Genomic DNA, 21,673 nt, shown 5'->3' with positions numbered 1-21,673 from the left:
TATATATATACGTAATTCTTGTTAATTGACATCCATTGTTGATTCTTATGGTTCCGAGGAAGGGGACTTTGATCCCAGAAACGCGTCGACCTACACAATAAGTTTATTAACGCTAATCAACAATTCTTCACATTGGTGGTAGTGCGGTATTACATCCAGCTATTTCTACAGCACCTTGGAAGCCAGAAGAGCGAGAGCAGATTCTGTCTTGGATGGCAGACAAGGCCTGTTCGCATTTGTCAAGCAGCAACCAATCTTCCACAGCCACACAGTCTACTATGGATACACAGAAGGCTGGCCTATCCAGTCCTCAATATGGTCCTGTTCCTCCCCCTTGATCAGTCACAGGAGACATATGACCCCAAGCTTGGACACTCTGAGGATCTGTTTTGTACGTATCCTTTGGTTGGCTCTGGCCTCTTACCGTGCAGCATGGAAGATGGATGTGAGGAGCTAGCATGCATTGATACGTAAGTATTTGAGAACCTATGGCCAGAAGAAAGCCAGTTTGAGAAACATGATTTACTGTCCCCAGAGGTGGAGGCTGATGATGATAAGACACAGTTGTCATCAGGTCAGCCTACAATCTCAAGTAGGAAGGAGGATGAGATGGAAGATGAGGTGGTTGATGCGTCCACTGATCCGACCTGGACCATTGACATGCATAGCCAGCACGGCAACACAGAAGAAGATGGATATATAGCACCAACACAGGCACTAAGGGGTAGTGGTTTGTGTGGCGCCCCAGGATCTGGTTGCCACAACAGCATTGCCCCTCCAAAGGGTTAATGCTGAGCCTGGAGGTAATTGGGGAATGATTGGCTAGTAGGTACCACCATCCAATGCAGTTTCTCCCTCAGGCCAGCAGAGGGAGCTCTGAACCTGGAGTTCCAGGGAGCATTCCTCAAGCCTGACCTGAGGGAGGAGTTAGTGTGCAGTCTGTGAGGAGAGAGCAGAGAGTGAAGACGCAGAGTAGTGCTGTCCTGTGGACTGGGGCCTGGAGCTGGAATAGCTTGGCCCAGTGAAGCAGGATTGGCAGAGAGGCACAGAAGAGACTTAGACATCAGAGTCTGTGGTTGCCAGGGTGTAAAATCCTTCCCTGGTAGCCGAATCCGAAGGGCAGGAGAGCTGCAAGCACCTGGCCCATAAGCAACCTGAAGGTACAGCTGCATCACCAGGGCCCGGTGTGGACTCCAGCAGAGAAGCACCAGAGAGGGCCTGCGCAGCCTACCACACAGGGAGAGGGACGTACCACCGGTCCCAGCAGCAAGAGGGCCATTGCTAATCCAGAGTGCAGGGTCCTATAACAGCAAAGAAAGAACAGGAGTATGCCTCATACTCAGCTGGCCAAAAAGATCACCCCAAGTACTTCCAGGCCGACCGGATCCCCTTCACCACCTGTGACGGTCTCCCAGGACTGGACTGTTCTCAAAGTAAAAGAGGAGAAGGTAAAGAGACTACTGTTTGTGACTGTTTCTTTCACTGCCTGTCGGCACTGCACCGTATCATTCACACAAACATCACCATAGACACTTACAAGCACCAACAGTGTCCTCGGGGCACCGCTCCACCTGTGGGGAGCAGTAACACCATTGCTGCCGTTCCATCACCCCGGAGGCCTCATACAGCAGCGGCGGCTTAATAGCCGCAAACCACAGGTGGCGTCACGAAAATATAAACTTTAAGCACCCCCACTGAAGCCATCTTAATTGACTCCCGCCAGGGTCACGGAGTCGGGCTCCGCCACCACTGACGATCCCCCGGACTAGTCCGGCCAGGCACCGGGTGTCCCATAGCTCTGGGGTGGGCGAGTCATTTGCCCAGACTGAGAACGTTATCCACTTTTCCCAAGAGCACCCTCACTGTTGCCCAAGTCAGTGCAAGGAGGCATCCATCCACTGTCTGGAATTTGTTTTCTGAAAGTCCTTCATAGAAAAACATTGTAATCTGTAGCATCTGCCATACCAAGTTGAGCAGAGGCCAGTGCAAAGGCAACCTGAGCATGAGCAGTATGCGGAACCACATGGCAGCCAAGCACCCCAATAGGTCGGCTGAACACCAGGGTACCAAATTTGTGTCTCCCGGTCAAACCACTGCCATGTCGCCTGTGCTACGTCCTTCACAATCTGCTGTCCAGGAAGCAGGCATTCATACATCCTGCCCACAAGATGCAATTGCACACACACCAAACATCAACCACATCCACGTTCTTGTCCCAGGGAAGCATCCAGTTGTCTACACCAGAGATTTTGGAAAGGAAGCGTAAATACCCAGCCACGCACCCACAGGCACAAAACCTAAACTTTCAAATTGCCAAATTAGTAGCCATGGAGATGTTTCTGTTTAAGCTTGTGGGAACACACTGTTTCCATGATCTCTTGGCTGTGGCTGCTCCATGATTCAGTGTTTTCAGCTGCCAGTATTTTGCCTGTTGTGCTGTCCCCTCATTACACAAGCATGTATTAAACAATCTCAACCGTGCTCTGACCAACGCTGTAACTTGGAAGGTCCAGCTAACAACAGAAACGTGGACAAGTTGTTGTGGACAGGGACGATACATATCTGTTACGGCACACTGGGTGAATCTGGTGGATGCAAGGACAAAGTCACAAACTGTAACATCACACATCCTACCCAAGCCAAGAATAGTGATCCCAACTTCTACCAACGTTTCCGCCTCATCATATGCCACTTCCTGTTTTCCCTCCTCCTCCTGCTCCTCAACATCTGCTGAATTACCCTCCCAATCACTGCCAAACTGGTTGCTGTGCAACAGCGCATCGGCAAAGCGGCAACACGCTCTACTGAAGCTGATTTGTATGAGTCACAAACCACACACTGCAGCAGAGCTGTGCAAGGTATAAAAGAGCAGACCGATCAGTGGCTCTTCTCGCTGCACCTCCAACCCGGCCTGGTCGTTTACAACAATGGGCGTAACCTGTTGGTGGCTTTAAAGGTCGGCAAGCTGGTACATGTGCCAAGCATGGCTAATGTGCTGAACCTAGTTGTTCAGAAATTTATGAAAACATACCCTGACTTGCCGTACCTATTTGAGAAGGTGCAATGCACTGTATTAGTGCCCATTTCCACCATTCCTGTACAACGTTTGCTGGTCTTACAGTGCTGCAAAAGCGCTTTAATTTGCCAAGTCACTGACTCAATATGCAACCTGCCCAGGCGGTGAAACTATACATTCTATACATTCTATATATTTGGCGAGGATTACTGAGCAGCAGAAGGCAGTAGCTGAATACCAATGTTAACATACCTATCAGACTGAGAGTCAGAAATCACACATAACAAATATCGAGTGGGTGTGGATCGCTGACATTTGGGAGGTTCTTGAGAACTTTGAGTACTGCACCAAGCTCGTGAGCGGTGATCAGGCTATTATCAGCTTAACCATAGCTCTGCTGTGTCTGTTGAACCAATTACTGCATAATCTCAGTGAGGAAGCGTCGAGTGCCAAGTATGTGGCTATGGAGCCAGATTTCTTAATGGGTGATACTACCCAGCCCAGCCAATATTCTCAGGCAACATTGGGTGATGATGAGGAGGTTGGGAAAGGTGAGGAGGAAGAAGACTTTTTTTCTGTGCTACCTGGGGAAACCCAATGCTACATAGGGGACTCTCAACCCCAGCTTCATGTCTGTCCAGCATGGATGGGCTGGAGAGGAGGAGGTGGAGGAGGAGGCAAATCAGCGTGAGGAGAGGATGAGTATTAATCTTCGTGGTGGGGATATAGAACTTTTGCCTGTTTGCAGCTCGGCCCACATGGCACAGTTCATGTGTAAGTGTCTATGGCAAGACCCTCGTTTGATACACATTTATCGAACAGCCTTTACTGGTTGGCCACTTTTCTGGACCCACGGTACAAGGAGAAATTTCCTTCTCTCCTTTTGGAGTCAACAAAGGGTTGCACAATGGAATCCTTCAAAAGGGTCCTTGTAGATCAGTTGATGAAAACATCACCCTCAGACAACACTGATGGCAGAGTTACCGGCTCTTTTCAACACCAAGGATTAATGGGAGAGACACAAACACAAGGTCCAACAGAGGTGGGTAAAAAATGTGCACAAACTGGGTCATTTTCAATAAAACAGAACATCAGCAAGGGGTATCTGTGCCTGTAACAATGCCAAGGAGGGAGATGTTGTTTAACATGGTCAAGGGGCACTTAAGTGACCATACCTGCATCATTTCTGATGCTTCAGTTCTCTTTCATTATTGGGTGTCCAAGCTGAAAACTTGGCCTGACCTCTCCTTATACGACTTGGAGGTGCTGGTTTTGCCTGGCTGCTCGAGTGATGTCAGAGCGTGTTTTCAGTTCTGCTGCGGCAATCATCACTGATAGGCGCTCACGCCTCTCCAAAGTAAATTCACACAGATTTACTCTGATTAAATTCAACAAGGACTTGATTTCTCCTCAGATTGCAATACCTCCAGATGAGAGCAAGCCAAACTAAATTCCCCAAAATGTTCATTTTGGCTACTGCTGTTAATGTCCACCCCTTCCCATATAAAGCCGTTTCTTTCCTGTGTCAACCATGACTCAGGCCATAGGGCTAATTTTTATAAAAACTATACACATTGTGCAGTGGCGGACAAACCAGGACAGTTCTCCTGCTGTAGGCTAATTACAATTTGTCATTGCAGGTGTTGCGGGCGGCGGGGCACTGCGCTCGCACTAAACGCTCAGGTCCGGCGCTGCTGCTGCTGCTCGGTGGCTCGAGCGGTGGGCCGGATCCGGGGACTTGAGCGGCGCTCCTCGCCCGTGAGTGAAAAGGGGACAGTTTTTGTTTTGGGGACTGAGTCCGTGACGCCACCCACGGGTTGTGGTGAAGATGGGCACCACCGCTGCTGGTGACTAGGATCCCGGGAGCGGTGTTAGGGAGCAGCTGGGATGTTGTTCTCCCCCTCCGTGGGTAGGGGTTGGTGGTCCCGGGGCCCAGTGAGGTGACAGGGAGGCAGGGTTGATGAGGTGCAGGGTCGCTGGGACAGCGCGGCGCGGTGCCGGATGGCACTGGTGTACTCACTCAGCAATCGACACACAAAGTCTCCGGTAAACCAAACGGCTGGATGGACGGGTCCCGCAGCCGGCTGCAGCGTCTCTCTCCCCGGACAGATGATGGCGGCTGTCTTTCCCTGTACCTGTGTCGTGTTTTTGGCTCCGATGGCTTCCCAACGTTAGCCCACTCCCTGGCGTATAGGTGCCAGAGGAGCCCGTTTTGCCCGCAGGCGCTGGCCCTTGGATCTCTAGCTTCTGGCGGTAGCTGTATATCCTCTGGTGCGGACGGTTGCCTTCTAACGGGTCTTTGGTTGTTAGGAAACCCCTGGGGTTCCGGTCACTAACGGATTTAACCTTTGTCAGCGGCTCCAAGCCTGGTCGGGGTCCGCAGGCCCTTCCTGTGTGTGCTGGCTTCACTTCACTCCCCGGTTCGGTACCGGCGGGCCACCGCCCGACCCCGGTCCTACGGTTCCGCGTCAATCCACCACTCCTGCAGACGGCCACCACCGTCTGCCAACGTTGCTGTCAGTGCCTGGGCTCCCTCCCAGACACCAGCAGTAGCTCCTCTCACTTTCACTGCTACAACTAAACTGCTTCCTTTTCCCACCTCCAGGCCCATGAACTCCTCGGTGGGTGGGGCCAACCGCCTGGCCCCACCCCACCTGGTGTGGACATCAGCCCCTGGAGGGAGGCAACAAGGATTTTGTGTCTGACTCTGGTGTTTCTGTTCGGGGGTGAGGGTGTGAGCGTTATTCATGTGGCTACCTGGCAAGTCCAGGGCGCCACACAATCCCTAGTGATGGGGACTTCCTGCACCAATGTTGACTTAGTCTGTAGGACTAATTTTTGCAAGGATTATGCACATTGTGCAGTGGTGGACAAACTAGGACAGTACTCCTATTCCAGTCTAACTACTATTTGTCATTGGAGGACTTTTGTGATGAGAACTTCCTGTGTCTGTCAACCATGATGCAGCCCATAGGTTTAATTTTTGTAAACACAGTTGTCGCGGGCGGAGGAGGGGACGCTGCGCTCTCCCACTGCTCGGGTCCAGCTGCTGCTGCTGCTGCTCGGTGGTGGCTCGAGCGGTGAGCCGGATCCCGGGGACTCGAACGACGTTCCTCGCCCGTGAGTGAAAAGGGGATTGATTGTGGGGATTTATTGTCCATGACGCCACCTACGGTTGTGGTGATATTGGTGACACCATCGCTGCTCTAGACGGGGATCCCGGGAGCGGTGACAGGGAGCAGCTTTGTTGTTATTTCTCCCCTCCGTGGGTAGGGGGTTGGTTGTCCCGGGGCCCGGTGATGGGGGTAGGAATGGATGACAGGCGGGTTACAGGGCCTGGTGAGGTGCAGGGTCGCGGGGACAGCGCTGTGCCGCACGGCACGGTGGTACTCACTCAGCCCAATGATGAAGACACAGATCTCGGTAAAACACTCGGCTGGATGGACGGGTCCCACAGACGGCTGCGGTGTTGTTTCTCCCGACAGGTTGATGGTGACTGCCTTTCCCTGCTCCTAAGTACGGTTGATGGTTCCGATGGGTTCCCACCGGAAACCCGCTCCCCAGCTTGGATATGGGCTGGAGGAGCCCCTCTTTGCCCGCAGGCGCTGTCCCTGGGAAACGGTTGCCTTGGCGGTGGCGGTGTCTCCCCCTGTTGGTTGGACTGTTGCCTTCTGTCGGGACTTGACTGTTTGGAAACCCAGGAGGTCCCCTTCACTAACGGATTCGGAAAATTCACGGCGACTCCTAGCCTTGCCGGGGTCCGCAAGCCCCTGCCAGATGGTGCTGGCTTCTCTTTGTGTACCGGTCCGGTACCGCCGGGCCACCGCCCATCCACGGTCCTTACGGTAACTCCGATAGGCCACTCCTGCAGACGGTCACCACCGTCTGCCAACCTTGCTGTACCGCCCGGGCCACACACCCGGACGCTGTCAGTCAGTTGCTCCACTACTACACTTTCCTTGTACCGCACCCTGATGCTCATCATCCCGCCGCGGGACCCCACCAGGGGTTATTCTGAAGAAAAAGGGGGGTCTAAATCTACATGTGACTCATGACGCCCGGGGCCCCAACGCCCGTGCATATCCCCAGGTGGGGGAAGGGGGACAGAGTCCGATCCAAGCCGCTACCCACAGAAGGGGAGGTAGGGGATTATACAAGTGAGTGAGGGTTGTACAATGCACATGGCACAGCTTACCTCTTCCCCCACCCTACACAGTTGAAGTGAGGCCTGACCACACCCCGTAATTCACCCCACTGGTCGGGATACCCAGATGACCCCTAGCTCCTTCATGACTACCAGCTTTTTTTTTTTTTTTTATTTATAATTTATTTATTCAATTTATTTATTTATTTATTTTATTTATAATTTATTTACTTAATTTATTTATTTTTTATTTCTAATTTATTTATTTATTTTTTATAATTTTATTTACTTATTTTAACTTGTCTGGGGATACCAATGGGGATGGGTGGATCCTGCTGACTTCTGCAGTCAGCACAGACACCAATGCAGCACCTCCAATCCGAGCTGCATCAGCGGCTGTGCCCATCCACAGCCTCCCCCCGCATTCTCCCCGCTCCCCTGTACTGGCTGTGACAGGGCAGCAGTGACAAGGCAGTGGAGGGAGCAGAGGCACGGGGTTTTTTATTCCCTCAAAAACCGGCAGTTCCTCCGCTGCAGCGCTTCCACCTGCGCTGCATCAGGGACCGCCCGGCTCACAGCCTGCACTCGCACCCACCGCTGGCAGAGGCAGGGCGGCGGGCGGCCGGCACCATAAGCAAAGAGCGCTTTCGCGCTCTTTTCACAATGAGGGGCGGGCTCCAGCTGACCGGCGGGTGGGTAGTTCACTCAGAACGCCGCTCGCCGGCACACCTAGCTGGAGCCTCAGCAGGGAGGAAGCCGCTCACAACTAACAGCGCTGTGAGTAGGACGCTTCCTTCCCTGCTGATGGGGGATTTGCGATGGACGGCGAGCACAGGCGGACCGGCGTGCGGGTATTTCCCTGCAAACACCGCTCGCCAGCACATGTCACTTTTACCTCAGCAGGGAGGGAGCCGCTCACAGCTAAAGCGCTGTGGGCAAAACTCTCCCTCCCTGCTGATAACTCTCTTACCGCCTTCCGAAGCGGGTATACGCCACCGGCCGCCCAAACAGGTCCAGGTCCAGGAACAAAGAGACCGGAAGCTGGGCAGCGCAGTGACTTATATCCGATCAGGTCATACCACAGGAGCCGGGGGTAGCTGGTGAGTCTTTCCAGGGGGAGAAACCACCTAGCATTAGCATAGGGGGCCCGCAGTCAGGTGGCAGCATCTCAAATTTTGGCTGCAGTGCCCCTCATTCCTGCGACAACCATGACTCAGGCCAAAGGGCTAATTTTTGTAAACACTATGCACATTGTGCAGTACACAAACCAGGAGCGTACTCTTACTCCAGCCTAACTACTGTTTGTCATTGCAGGCTCTTGTGATGAGACTAAAGGGGGCTTTACACGCTACGATATCGTTAATGTTTTATTGTCGGGGTCACGTTGTTAGTGATGCACATCCGGCATCATTAACGATATTGCAGCGTGTGACACTGACCAGCGACCTCAAAAATGGGGAAAATCGTTCACCATGGAGAGGTTGTCCCAAAACCAAAAATCGGTAAGGGTTGTTTTTCGTTGTGGTTCATCGCTCCTGCGGCAGCACACATCGCTATGTGTGACACCGCAGGAGCGAGGAACGTCTCCTTACCTGCCGCCGGCCGCAATGTGGAAGGAAGAAGGTGGGCGGGATGTTATGTCCCGCTCATCTTCGCCCCTCCGCTTTGATTAGCCGGCCGCTTGGTGACGTTGCGGTGACGTCGCTGTAATGCCGAACGTCCCTCCCCCTTGAGGGAGGGATTGTTCGGCAGTCACAGCGACGCCGCCGACCAGGTAAGTGCGTGTGACGCTGCCGTAGCGATAATGTTCGCTACGGCAGCAATCACAAACAATTGCATGCACGACAGGGGCGGGTGCTTTCGCGCTCGATATCGCTAGCAATTGCTAGCAATATCGTAGCGTGGAAAGCCCGCTTTAGGGGCACTTTGCACACTACAACATCGCAGGTGCTATGTCGGTGGGGTCAAATCGAAAGTGACGCACATCTGGCGTCACAGGCGATATCGTAGTGTGCAAATCCTTTTACATACGATTAACGCAAAAGCATCGTTATCGTATGATCGGTGCAGGGTCCGACATTTCCATAATGCCGCTGCTGCTGCCGGTACGATGTTGTTCCTCGTTCCTGCAGCAGCACACATCGCTGTGTATGAAGCCGCAGGAGCGAGTAACATCTCCTTACCTGCGTCACCGCGGCTCACACCGGCAATGCAGAAGGACGAAGGTGGGCGGGATGTTTACGTCCTGCTCATCTCCGCCCCTCCGCTTCTATTGGCCCCCTGCCGTGTGACGTCGCTGTGGTGCCGCATGACCCACCCCCTTAGGAAGGAAGCGGATCGCCGGCCAGAGAGACATCGCAGGGCAGGTGAGTGCATGTGAAGCTGGCGTAGCGATAATATTCGCTACGCCAGCGATTACAAGATATCGCACCTGCGACGGGGGCGGGGACTATTGCTGCAGCATCGGTAACACATTGTTACCGATTTCGCAACGTGCAAAGTGCCCCTAACTTTGTCAATGTTGACTCCGTCTGTAGGGCTATTTTTTGCAAGCATTATGCACATTGTGCAGTGGCGGACAAACTAGGACAGTACTCCTACTTTAGCCTAACTACTATTTGTCATTGCAGGCCCTAGTGATGGGGACTTCCTTTGTCAATCATGATTCAGCTCACAGGGCTAATTTTTTTAAACAATGTATGTCTATATCTGTGTGAAAACGGCATCCTTTCCGTACTGTACACGTTCGTCTTACATCTTTGTGCCTTTCATTTTTTGGGTTTTTTTGCGAACCGGAAAAAAATAATTGAAAGAGAGTTACATACAGTTAAAAGCTAGAAAGATAGATACAGTTAGGTCCAGAAATATTTGGACAGTGACACAAGTTTTGTTATTTTAGCTGTTTACAAAAATATGTTCAGAAATACAATTATATATATAATATGGGCTGAAAGTGCACACTCCCAGCTGCAATATGAGAGTTTTCACATCCAAATCAGAGAAAGGGTTTAGGAATCATAGCTCTGTAATGCATAGCCTCCTCTTTTTCAAGGGACCAAAAGTAATTGGACAAGGGACTCTAAGGGCTGCAATTAACTCTGAAGGCGTCTCCCTCGTTAACCTGTAATCAATGAAGTAGTTAAAAGGTCTGGGGTTGATTACAGGTGTGTAGTTTTGCATTTGGAAGCTGTTGCTGTGACCAGACAACATGCGGTCTAAGGAACTCTCAATTGAGGTAAAGCAGAACATCCTGAGGCTGAAAACAAAGAAAAAATCCATCAGAGAGATAGCAGACATGCTTGGAGTAGCAAAATCAACAGTCGGGTACATTCTGAGAAAAAAGGAATTGACTGGTGAGCTTGGGAACTCAAAAAGGCCTGGGCGTCCACGGATGACAACAGTGGTGGATGATCGCCGCATACTTTCTTTGGTGAAGAAGAACCCGTTCACAACATCAACTGAAGTCCAGAACACTCTCAGTGAAGTAGGTGTATCTGTCTCTAAGTCAACAGTAAAGAGAAGACTCCATGAAAGTAAATACAAAGGGTTCACATCTAGATGCAAACCATTCATCAATTCCAAAAATAGACAGGCCAGAGTTAAATTTGCTGAAAAACACCTCATGAAGCCAGCTCAGTTCTGGAAAAGTATTCTATGGACAGATGAGACAAAGATCAACCTGTACCAGAATGATGGGAAGAAAGAAGTTTGGAGAAGAAAGGGAACGGCACATGATCCAAGGCACACCACATCCTCTGTAAAACATGGTGGAGGCAACGTGATGGCATAGGCATGCATGGCTTTCAATGGCACTGGGTCACTTGTGTTTATTGATGACATAACAGCAGACAAGAGTAGCCGGATGAATTCTGAAGTGTACCGGGATATACTTTCAGCCCAGATTCAGCCAAATGCCGCAAAGTTGATCGGACGGCGCTTCATAGTACAGATGGACAATGACCCCAAGCATACAGCCAAAGCTACCCAGGAGTTCATGAGTGCAAAAAAGTGGAACATTCTGCAATGGCCAAGTCAATCACCAGATCTTAACCCAATTGAGCATGCATTTCACTTGCTCACATCCAGACTTAAGACGGAAAGACCCACAAACAAGCAAGACCTGAAGGCTGCGGCTGTAAAGGCCTGGCAAAGCATTAAGAAGGAGGAAACCCAGCGTTTGGTGATGTCCATGGGTTCCAGACTTAAGGCAGTGATTGCCTCCAAAGGATTCGCAACAAAATATTGAAAATAAAAATATTTTGTTTGGGTTTGGTTTATTTGTCCAATTACTTTTGACCTCCTAAAATGTGAAGTGTTTGTAAAGAAATGTGACAATTCCTACAATTTCTATCAGATATTTTTGTTCAAACCTTCAAATTAAACGTTACAATCTGCACTTGAATTCTGTTGTAGAGGTTTCATTTCAAATCCAATGTGGTGGCATGCAGAGCCCAACTCGCCAAAATTGTGTCACTGTCCAAAGATTTCTGGACCTAACTGTAGATAGACAGACAAACATACATATATAATGTCCCACTCTCCTGCATTTTGTAATCTTGCATCCTTTGGTGCCTTTCATGTGGCACTACAGGGTGCTTAGCCTTGTATTTAGCCAAAAAATAAATAAATAATTAAAATACCTGGCGTGGGGTCCCCCTTATTTTTGTAGCCACCTAGGCTAAAGCAGATGGCTGCAGCCTAAAGACCATAGTTGGCAGCTTCACCTTGGCTGGTAATCCAAAACAGAGGGCACCCCATGCTATTTGAAATTAAATAAATAATTTAAAACAAAAAATGTGGGGTCCCCCCTCAAATTGAATCAACAACCAAGGTCAAGCGGACAGCTGTGGTCTGGTATTCCTAGACTAGGGATGTCCATGGTTATTGGACCCTACCCAGCCTAAAAATTACAGGCTGCAGCTGCCCCAAAAGTGGTGCATCCATTAGATGCCCCAATCCTGGCTCTTTGTCCCAGCTCATCCCATTTCCCTGGTGCGGTAGCAAACGGGGCAATATATGGGGTTGATACCAGCTGTGTAATGTCACCTGGCATCAAGCCCTGGCATTAGTGATGTCACGGCATCTATCAGATACCCAACATAACTTACCCAGTTAGTAATAAAAAAATAGACAATAAAAAATATTTTATTTGAAAAAACACTCCCCACACATTCCATCTTTCACCAATTTATTGAAAAATAAAAACAAATCTGGGTCCGGTGTAATCCAATAAGGGGGTCCCATGATGATCCATATCATACTCACTGTCCCAGTCAATGAAGAACAGAATGTTCCCCAGTGACTGGGAGAGCAGTGCAGTGACTTGAGCTAGCATCATTAGGTTAGGCCAGGTCACTACATGGCATGATGAGCGCTGACATCATGAGCTTAGCAGAGTTCATTACCTGGAATGGTGAACTCCGCTGAACTTGTGACGTCAGTGCTCGTCACTGAGTTCCATGGCTGCCGTGTTCTCATGCAAACTGTCCCATGAGCCCATGACGTCACTGTTAGTCACAGTCTCGGGCCCCCAGCGAGACCTGATGTGAGAACATGGCATCATGGAAGTCAATGATGAGCACTGATGTTGAATGCTGAGATCACGAGTTCAGTGGAGATCATCACAGCCAGTAATGATCTGAACTAACCTCCTGATGTCGGTGCTTGTCATCCTGTAGCTGCTTTCACACTGCTCTGCGTGTCACTGCAGAGCTGGCCAGGGCAGTGCTAGATACACTGCAGGGGCACCGATAGACTGAAGACACACAGAACGTCTACTGTGTGGCTTCAGAGGATCCAAGAAACCATATGTGAGTCAGAAATACATGCAGGCATATTATCCAGGCTCTCCCCATTCACTTTCATCACTTTCCCATCCATTTCAGCCTTTTCTTCAGGCCCCCAGACCCCTTTGTTGGGTCCAGCAGAAAATTACTCACATTTCCCATTGACTTGCATTGTACTCTCTCTTTGGAATGAATACATGAATATTACAAAGTCCTCGTTACGAGTATAGCGATTACAAATATTACGGTACTCGCTCATCTCTAATCAGCACTATTTGTGAAACATTTGTTTTTGTTAAAGAAAATTGTTTAAAAGAACTGAGTCCTCAGTGGTTGATACCTTTTAATGGCTAACTGAAAAGATGGTAATAATTGCAAGCTTTCGAGACTACTCAGGTCTCTTCATCAGGCATGGTATAACACAAAATCTGAAGAGTCACATATTTATACACAACAGGACTTAATATTTAAGTCCTGTTGTGTATAAATATGTGACTCTTCAGATTTTGTGTTATACCATGCCTGATGAAGAGACCTGAGTAGTCTGGAAAGCTGCAATTATTACCATCTTTTCAGTTACCATTAAAAGGTATCAACCACTGAGGACTCTCAGTTCTTTTAAACAATTTTTTTATCTCTACTGGCTAACACGGTACAAAGATATATTTTACTTGTTTTTGTTAGGAATTTCTAACAATTAAAATTTATCAGCAATTTCTAATTTTACAACACAATTTAGAAAAATATTTATTTTAGAAACCATATCACATTTGAAGTGATTAGAGGGGTTTAGGTGACAGAGAATACCCCGAAATGACACCATTTTAAAACCTGTACCTCTCATCTTGCTTAAAATAATGTTCAAGAAGTGTAGTAACCCTTCAGAAGCCATACAGGAATTAAAATAATGTGGAAGAAAAAAAAATGAAAATGTAATATCCCACAAAAATGTTGCCTTAGACCCAAATTTTTCATTTTCACAAATCTAACAGGAGAAAATGAACCATGCAATTTGTTAAGCAATTTCTCCTAAATACAACAATACCCTACTGGAAAACTACTGTTTAGGCACATGGCAGGGCTCGGAAGTGTATGAACGCTATTTGAGCTCAGATTTGGTAGGAATAAACTACTAGAGGTGCTATGTCACATTTGAAGAGCCGCTATGGTGGAAAAGCTCCCATATGTGAACACATTTTGGAAAGTACACCTCCTGAAGAATTTATCTAGGGTGGTAGGGAGCATTTTAAACAAACAAAATTGTGTAATATTGGCCTGTGAAGAGACAAAAGAATGGAGCGCACCACTTCAAATGGTACCAGATCAAAGTGGGTGCACCCTGGTGCAGAAGTAGAGGAACATGTAAAAAAGAAGAAAAGATTCTGCACAGGGAATCAGGGGCACACCAAGTAAATATAGATAAAAGAAAACACCTTTATTGAGTACACAAATATGACATGTTAAAAACATTTAAAGCAAACATAGAATTGACAACATCCACTCGGCGGAGCCAAGCCCAAAATATTGCACCAAAGTACAAAAAAATGTGCAAAAAAACCACAATATAAATAGTATGAGACACAGCAAATTGTGCAGTATTAAGTATCACATAATATTAATACCCTCTGGTAATAACACAAAATGGAAAAGCCTACATGAATGAAGAGAACAATCCTCAATCATAGAGCATGCAAAGAAACAGAATATATGGATAAAAGTAGATGACTCGTGCAGTTGTAGCCAAAATACAGATATATGCCTTAAAGGAGACGAATAGTTCATATGATACCACAATGGCGGTGATAAGCACCAGAACACATGCCCCAGAGATGACAGGTATATAGAGCACTGTGGTGCAGGTATGAGGAGTATAAGAATCCAATGCTGGGAGGCATGGAGAATAAACAAGTTGGTGCAGACCTATATTAATTAGAGCTGAGACCGATAGGCTCCATACATCAGGGGTTAAAGAGTGATGCTAGCATGGTCCAGGCAAAGGGGACATGAAGAGGACCAATCTGCAAATAACAGGCTCAATGTCATAGCGTAATAGAAGAGGAGAGAAAATAAATAAATAGCAGCAGGGAGGTTACCAGAGGGAGATCCAGAGGTAATCAGTCGCACATGGTATGCGGCAGGGCAAGGCAAAGATGAGCCGCTCAGAGTGGGTGGCCCGACCCGTATCGCCACCGGAGCGGCTTCATCAAGGAAAGTGGGCATAGTATTGGCCTGTGGATATGAAAAATAAGATATTTTCCATTAAAATGTTCTTTTCCCCCCAAGTTCATAATTTTCAAAAGGGCTATTAGGAGAAAATGAACCACATTATTTCGTCACACAATTTCTCCAGAGTTTTTCAATATCCTATACGTGATTAGAAAATACTTTTCAGGCATAGTAGCACCATATTGGAGTGCAGATTTTTCTAGAATGGTCATGTCATATTGTCAGAGCCCCTGAGGTGCCAAAACATTAAAACCTTCTATAAGTGATACATTTTACAAACTGCACCCCTCAGTGAATACATCTAGAGATGCTGAGAGGATATTAACACCCCAAATGTGTCAAATAATTTTATACCATTCTTTTAAGAAGACGACCTTGAGTTGTAATGGCAACAATCATGCCCTTGCGATGACACTGCGGAAGCGCTGATTGTAGTGTAGTGATATCAATCTCAGAATTTGGTGGGTTACACAGCCAGGGGCAGTATGGAGTCCACTCCCGGCTATGAAAATTGGGTCTTGGCTGTAATGTATGCAGAGCTCCCTGCAGCAATCACACTGGCACAACTCCTGTGCCTTGCTCAATCACCATGATGTACCTATCCGTCACCGGTCGGGAACCTCTCCCCAACCATTACATATGAGTATGTCATAAGTTGTGGAGGGGTTAAAGTCATATGTGCCAATCAAAGTACTTTTCATTGTTCTTCTCGTCTGCCTTGCAGGGGTTTGCAGGACCAGTATGCCTATTTTGTGAAGTTTAATGAAGACGAGTGTAACAAAGGTTTACAGACCCAGGACATTGAGAAGGCTCTGATAGCTGATGTAGCTGCTGGCATACCCGATACAGTGGAGAAGAAAGAAATCTATCAGGGAGATCAAATGGTGGCTGCATCTTATGTGAAAGAAAAAAACTATGATATTCATGCTGAATCTCGCCTGTTGAATGCTCTTCCTGGTTCTACTGAATCCCCCATCAGCAATCTACTAAATGAGAACCCCAAAGCTGGTTGTGTTGTATTTTACTCCCTGAACTCCCCGTGTGTGCAGACCTGCACTGACCTTAAGGGAAAATACAACATCATCGACAAACTTAACAAAGTTAACCTTCCCGAGCCCAACAGTCGAGCCTTCGCTTACACCAAAGTGTTTGATAAAGATAAGAAAAGACCAGAAGAGGACGTTTGGATAAACTGGAAAGCGCTCGATGCAAAAATCAAATTACTTCGCTGCAGTGGTGATGAGTGTATTCAATGCTTGGTTAACGGAGTCAGAGATGAGAAATGCTACAACGATTAATCCAGATCATTGGATTAAGCTGCTGCTTTGCTTTCCTACCTAAAAAATTATTTTACTAATCTCAGCAGATTTGCCTTTTTTAGCTTTTGCAGATATAATCATAATATTAGTACGCACTTTTTCTGACATTTCCTGACATATGGTTTATAGATGGTCGTAATTGCTTAACAACCTGACTTTTTGAGAAAATGTCAAAAGCCGAATCAATAAAATCAGTGGATTTAAATTCTTTAAACCTCTCTTGTTTTACTTCATTTTTCACCTTATCTAATCTACCAGTTTTTTAAATAGTAAGTCTGGAAACTTAAGACTAGAAATAGTAATCGTAAACAGAGTCTTTCTTGCCCAGAAACAAAATTTGCACATGGTACACCATCAGCATGTTAGTCAGATCTACGGGGCCCTGTAGCATTAAAAAAACTATAAAAGAATGTGCTTGTTCCCTCCTCCCCAATAAATAAAACACTACAGGTAAAATATACTGTGTATATATAGAGTATTCATACATTTACAAAATAACAAACATCACCATTATACCAAAAATAAACCGCATAATAGTGATAAATGCTGCCACACAGTAATCATATACTATCATCACATAGTGTCTAGTATAACTACCATCCTCTTAATGAAAATAATCCACTATCCAAGACCATTACAATAATACCACATACAAGGGATAAATACCACCACACCATGACCAGACCACATGTTACCACCACATAGTAACTAAATAATACCAACATACTGACCATTATCAAAATACACAGTACTAAATGCTAATATTACCACCAATGAAGCTACATACAGGAGTTACGTAGATAGTACTATATATAGTAAAGGTTAACCAGTGGCAACCTGGAAGTCTTCAAAATTCAGTCACTTTTACTTTTCTTCTTTATCTAGAGCAGACCGCTATAACTTCTTCTACATAGGATTTGTTTTCTCAAAAAGTAACACAATGATATCTATAACTGGTCCCTTCTACAGCAAACACAACACTTTTTAGCCCACTTCTACACTGATGAGGGAAAAAGATGCAACAGTACCACCCTGGTGTGATGCACAGTAACAGTACCTTCCTTTTGTTTCCCCTATAATAACAGTATCCACAAACAAACCAAATGCATATTACAGTGGTGCTGACTTCCTTTTTCACCCTCTTAGAGATGAAATGACCAATTTTGTGCCATGAGAGAGGTAAACAGTGGCATTTAAAAGTTTGGACACCCCTGATAAAAATGACTGTTATTGTGAACAGTTAAGCAAGTTGAAGGTAAAAGGATCTCTAATAGGCATAAAGTTAAAGAAGACACATTTTCTTTGTATTTTAGACAAAAATATCTATATATATATATATACATATATATAATTGCCTTACTCTGTCTGTCTGTCTGTCTGTCTTGCTCCAAAATTGTGTCCTTACAGTGACAACTTTCGGATTGGCCGCCGGGCTCGGCCTGGCCCCGCCCACCCCCACGGATTGGCCGCTCGCCTCGGCCTGGCCCTGCCCCCCGCATGGATTGACCGCTCGCCCCAACACTCCGCACGCATCGACCGCTCGGCCACGCCCCTTCCCCCCGAATTCAAATGAAGCCCCGACTCCCCCAGCCCAGACATAACCTTGCGATGCTGGGACGTGACGGAGCCGGTGTACGCTGGTAACCATGATAAACATCGGGTAACCAGCGTACACCGGTGCGGTCAATAATGAAGTGTCATGCAGCGGTGAAAGAGTTAAAGACACTGCAAGACACTTCATTATAGGCAGCGGGCACCCGCAGAAGAGAGAAGACAGAAGAAAGAAGACCCCGCAGTCATACTCACCAGACGCCGACCGGGAGCAGGTGAGCACATCAAGGTCCTGCAGCGGCGGAACACACACACACACACACACACACACACACACACACACACACACAAGAACAGACACACACACATCAGATCACACTCACTCTCACACACACCTCACACACACATCAGATCGCATCCACACACTCACAACATCCGGCGATATCGCTTACTTCTTGGCAGCGATACTGTGCCCTGTGCAGTGACCTTCCAGGACCTGCCGGAGGATCACATGGCCGGAAGCATGTGGTATCTCCAGATGTTGGGAGTGTGTAAGCGCGTATGTGCGATATCGTCAGTGTGTATGTGTATGCGATCGGATGTGTGCGTGTATGCGATCGGGTGTGTGCGTGTATGCGATCGGGTGTGTGCATGTATGCGATCAGGTGTGTGCATGTATGCGATCAGGTGTGTGCGTGTATGCGATCGGGTGTGTGACTGTGGAGCACGATGGGGAGTGTGCAGCATGGGGGATGGAGCACGATGGGGGGTGCGCAGAATGGGGGATGGAGCACGATGGGGAGTGCGCAGCATGAGGGATGGAGCACTATGGGGGGTGTGCAGCATGGGGGATGGAGCACGATGGGGAGTGCGCAGCATGGGGGATGGAGCACGATGGGGGGTGCGCAGCATGGGGGATGGAGCACGATGGGGAGTGCGCAGCATGGGGAATGGAGCACGATGGGGGGTGCGCAGCATGGGGGATGGAGCACGATGGGGGGTGCGCAGAATGGGGGATGGAGCACGATGGGGGGTGCGCAGCATGGGGGATGGAGCACGATGGGGAGTGCGCAGCATGAGGGATGGAGCACTATGGGGGGTGCGCAGCATGGGGGATGTAGCACGATGGGGAGTGCGCAGCATGGGGGATGGAGCACGATGGGGAGTGCGCAGCATGGGAGATGGAGCACGATTGGGGGTGCGCAGCATGGGGGATGGAGCACAATGGGGGGTGCGCAGCATGGGGGATGGAGCACGATGGGGGGTGCGCAGAATGGGGGATGGAGCACGATGGGGGGTGCGCAGCATGGGGGATGGAGCACGATGGGGAGTGCCCAGCATGGGGGATGGAGAACGATGGGGAGTGCCCAGCATGGGGGATGGAGCACGATGGGGGGTGCGCAGCATGGGGGATGGAGCACGATGGGGAGTGCGCAGCATGGGGGATGGAGCACGATGGGGGGTGCGCAGCATGGGGGATGGAGCACGATGGGGGGTGTGCAGCATGGGGGATGGAGCACGATGGGGGGTGCGCAGCATGGGGGATGGAGCACGATGGGGGGTGCGCAGCATGGGGGATGGAGCACGATGGGGGGTGCGCAGCATGGGGGATGGAGCACGATGGGGGGTGCGCAGAATGGGGGATGGAGCACGATGGGGGGTGTGCAGCATGGGGGATGGAGCACGATGGGGGGTGCGCAGCATGGGGGATGCACACACACACCGCCACACACGCACCGCACAACACACCACACACACACTGGGAACCACAAACACCACAAACAACGCAACACACACAACGCAACACACATACAGCACCGCTCACACCCCGCGCCACACCCAGACAACACCCAGAATATGTACAGCACCCTACACAAACACTTGGCAACTACACACAACATCTATATATATAATTTTTCAATAAAAAAAGAGATTAAACATATATATATATATATAACAAAAATCATACATTAACTACACAATACGTAAATTCTAGAATACCCGATGCGTAGAATCGGGCCACCTTCTAGTATATATATATTTGTGTATCTTTCACATTTTAAAATGAATAAAACAGGAAAATTGACTCATGCAAATGTTTGGGCACCCTGTATAGTTAGTACCTTAGCACCCCCTTTGACAAGTATCCCAGCTTCTGAAAATGCTTTTTATAGACAGTCGAGTTTTTCAGTTGTTGTTTGAGGGATTTTCATCCATTCTTCATTGGATATGTCTTCCAGTTCTGTGAGATTCTGGTCTTTGGTCTTGTCTTGCATGCACTACTCTTTCTTGGAGAAGTCATTAAGTTCTGTGAGATTCCAGGCTCGTCTTCCAGTTCTGTGAGATTTCTAGCTTGTCTTGCATGTACTGCTCTTTTGAGGTCTAGCCACAATTTTTTATGATATTCAGATCAGGGGACTGTGAGGACCATTGTATAACCTTCAGCTTGTGCCTTTTGAGGTCATCTGTTGTGGATTTTGATGTATGTAGGATCATTATTCATTTGCAGAAGCCATCCTCTTCATCTTCAGCTTTTTTACAAATGGTGTTATGTTTGCATCACGAAGTTGTTGAAATTTAATTGACTGTACTCTTCCCTAAAAATGTTCCTCTTGCCATTGGCTGAAACACAACTCCAAAGGATGATTGATCCACCCCCATGCTTAATGGATGGCAAGATATTCTTTTCCTGAATTCTGTGTTCTTTATTCTCCACACATATCTATAATCATTGTGACCACAGAGTTCTATTTCTGCCTTAACGGTCCACAGAACCTATTTCCAAAATGAATCAGGCTTGATTAGATGTTCTTCTGAAGACTTCTGAATCTGATTTTTATGGTAAGGTTGTAAGAGAGGTTTTCTTCTGATGACTTTTCCATGAAGGCCATATTTGTGCAGGTGTCTCTGAACAGTAGAACAATGTACCACTACTCCAGAGTGTGCTAAATGTTCCTGAAGGTCTTTTGCAGTCAAAAGAGGAGTTACCTTTCTAGCAATCCTACGAGCAGTTCTCACAATAGTTGTGCTTGGTCTTCCGGACCTTTTCTTGACCTCCAATCTTTCTGGTAACTGCCATTTCTTAATTACATTTAGAACTAAAGAAAAGGAAACTTGAAAACACTTTGCTATCTTCTTACAGCCTTGTCCTGCTTTGTGGCCCGCCACCATTTTAAATTTCAGAGTGCTAGGCAGCAATTTAGAAGAACCCATTGCTGTTGTTTTTGGCACATGGTTAGAGGAGGCTGGATTTTTATAAAGCTGTGAAATTTCTTGTGTTACCAAGCCTTTCCAATCGATGATACTAAACAAGCCAAAACCCTAACAGGTTAAGGTCTGAACCTTGGTCAAAGTTATCTGAGCACTTAAATCTCCCAGAGAACCACAACCCTTGAATTGGCCCATTTTCCTTTTTGTAACTTTTAAAATGTAAAAGATGAAAATATTTTTTTGCCTAAAATATAAAGGAAATTTGTAGTCTTTAACTTTTCGCCTTTTAGAGATGAATCATTTTATCTTTAACTTCCTTAACTCTTCACACCAACAGTAATTTTGACCAGGGGTGTCCAAACCTTTACATGCTGCTGTATTTAATGTGAGATGAAGAACTTCTTGTCTGCAACATGTTCAT

The 21,673-nt window shown here is 47.6% G+C and overlaps 1 protein-coding gene across 1 annotated transcript in view; it reads left to right on the top strand.

Annotated features, from left to right (window-relative positions):
- LOC142295786 (uncharacterized) overlaps positions 1–16,685 on the top strand; it is a 190,886-nt gene extending 174,201 nt beyond the window's left edge. The window contains exon 3 of the mRNA XM_075338878.1: positions 15,897–16,685. Coding sequence (XP_075194993.1) covers positions 15,897–16,470 — 574 coding nt within the window. The 3' untranslated portion in view covers positions 16,471–16,685. The remainder of the gene's footprint in view (positions 1–15,896) is intronic.
- The last annotated feature ends 4,988 nt before the right edge of the window (positions 16,686–21,673 follow it).

This window comes from Anomaloglossus baeobatrachus, chromosome 3 (assembly GCF_048569485.1).
Source record: "Anomaloglossus baeobatrachus isolate aAnoBae1 chromosome 3, aAnoBae1.hap1, whole genome shotgun sequence".
Classification (NCBI taxonomy): domain Eukaryota; kingdom Metazoa; phylum Chordata; class Amphibia; order Anura; family Aromobatidae; genus Anomaloglossus; species Anomaloglossus baeobatrachus.
The sequence above is the reverse complement of the archived record's forward strand: the minus strand, read 5'-3'. Positions and strand labels throughout refer to the sequence as shown.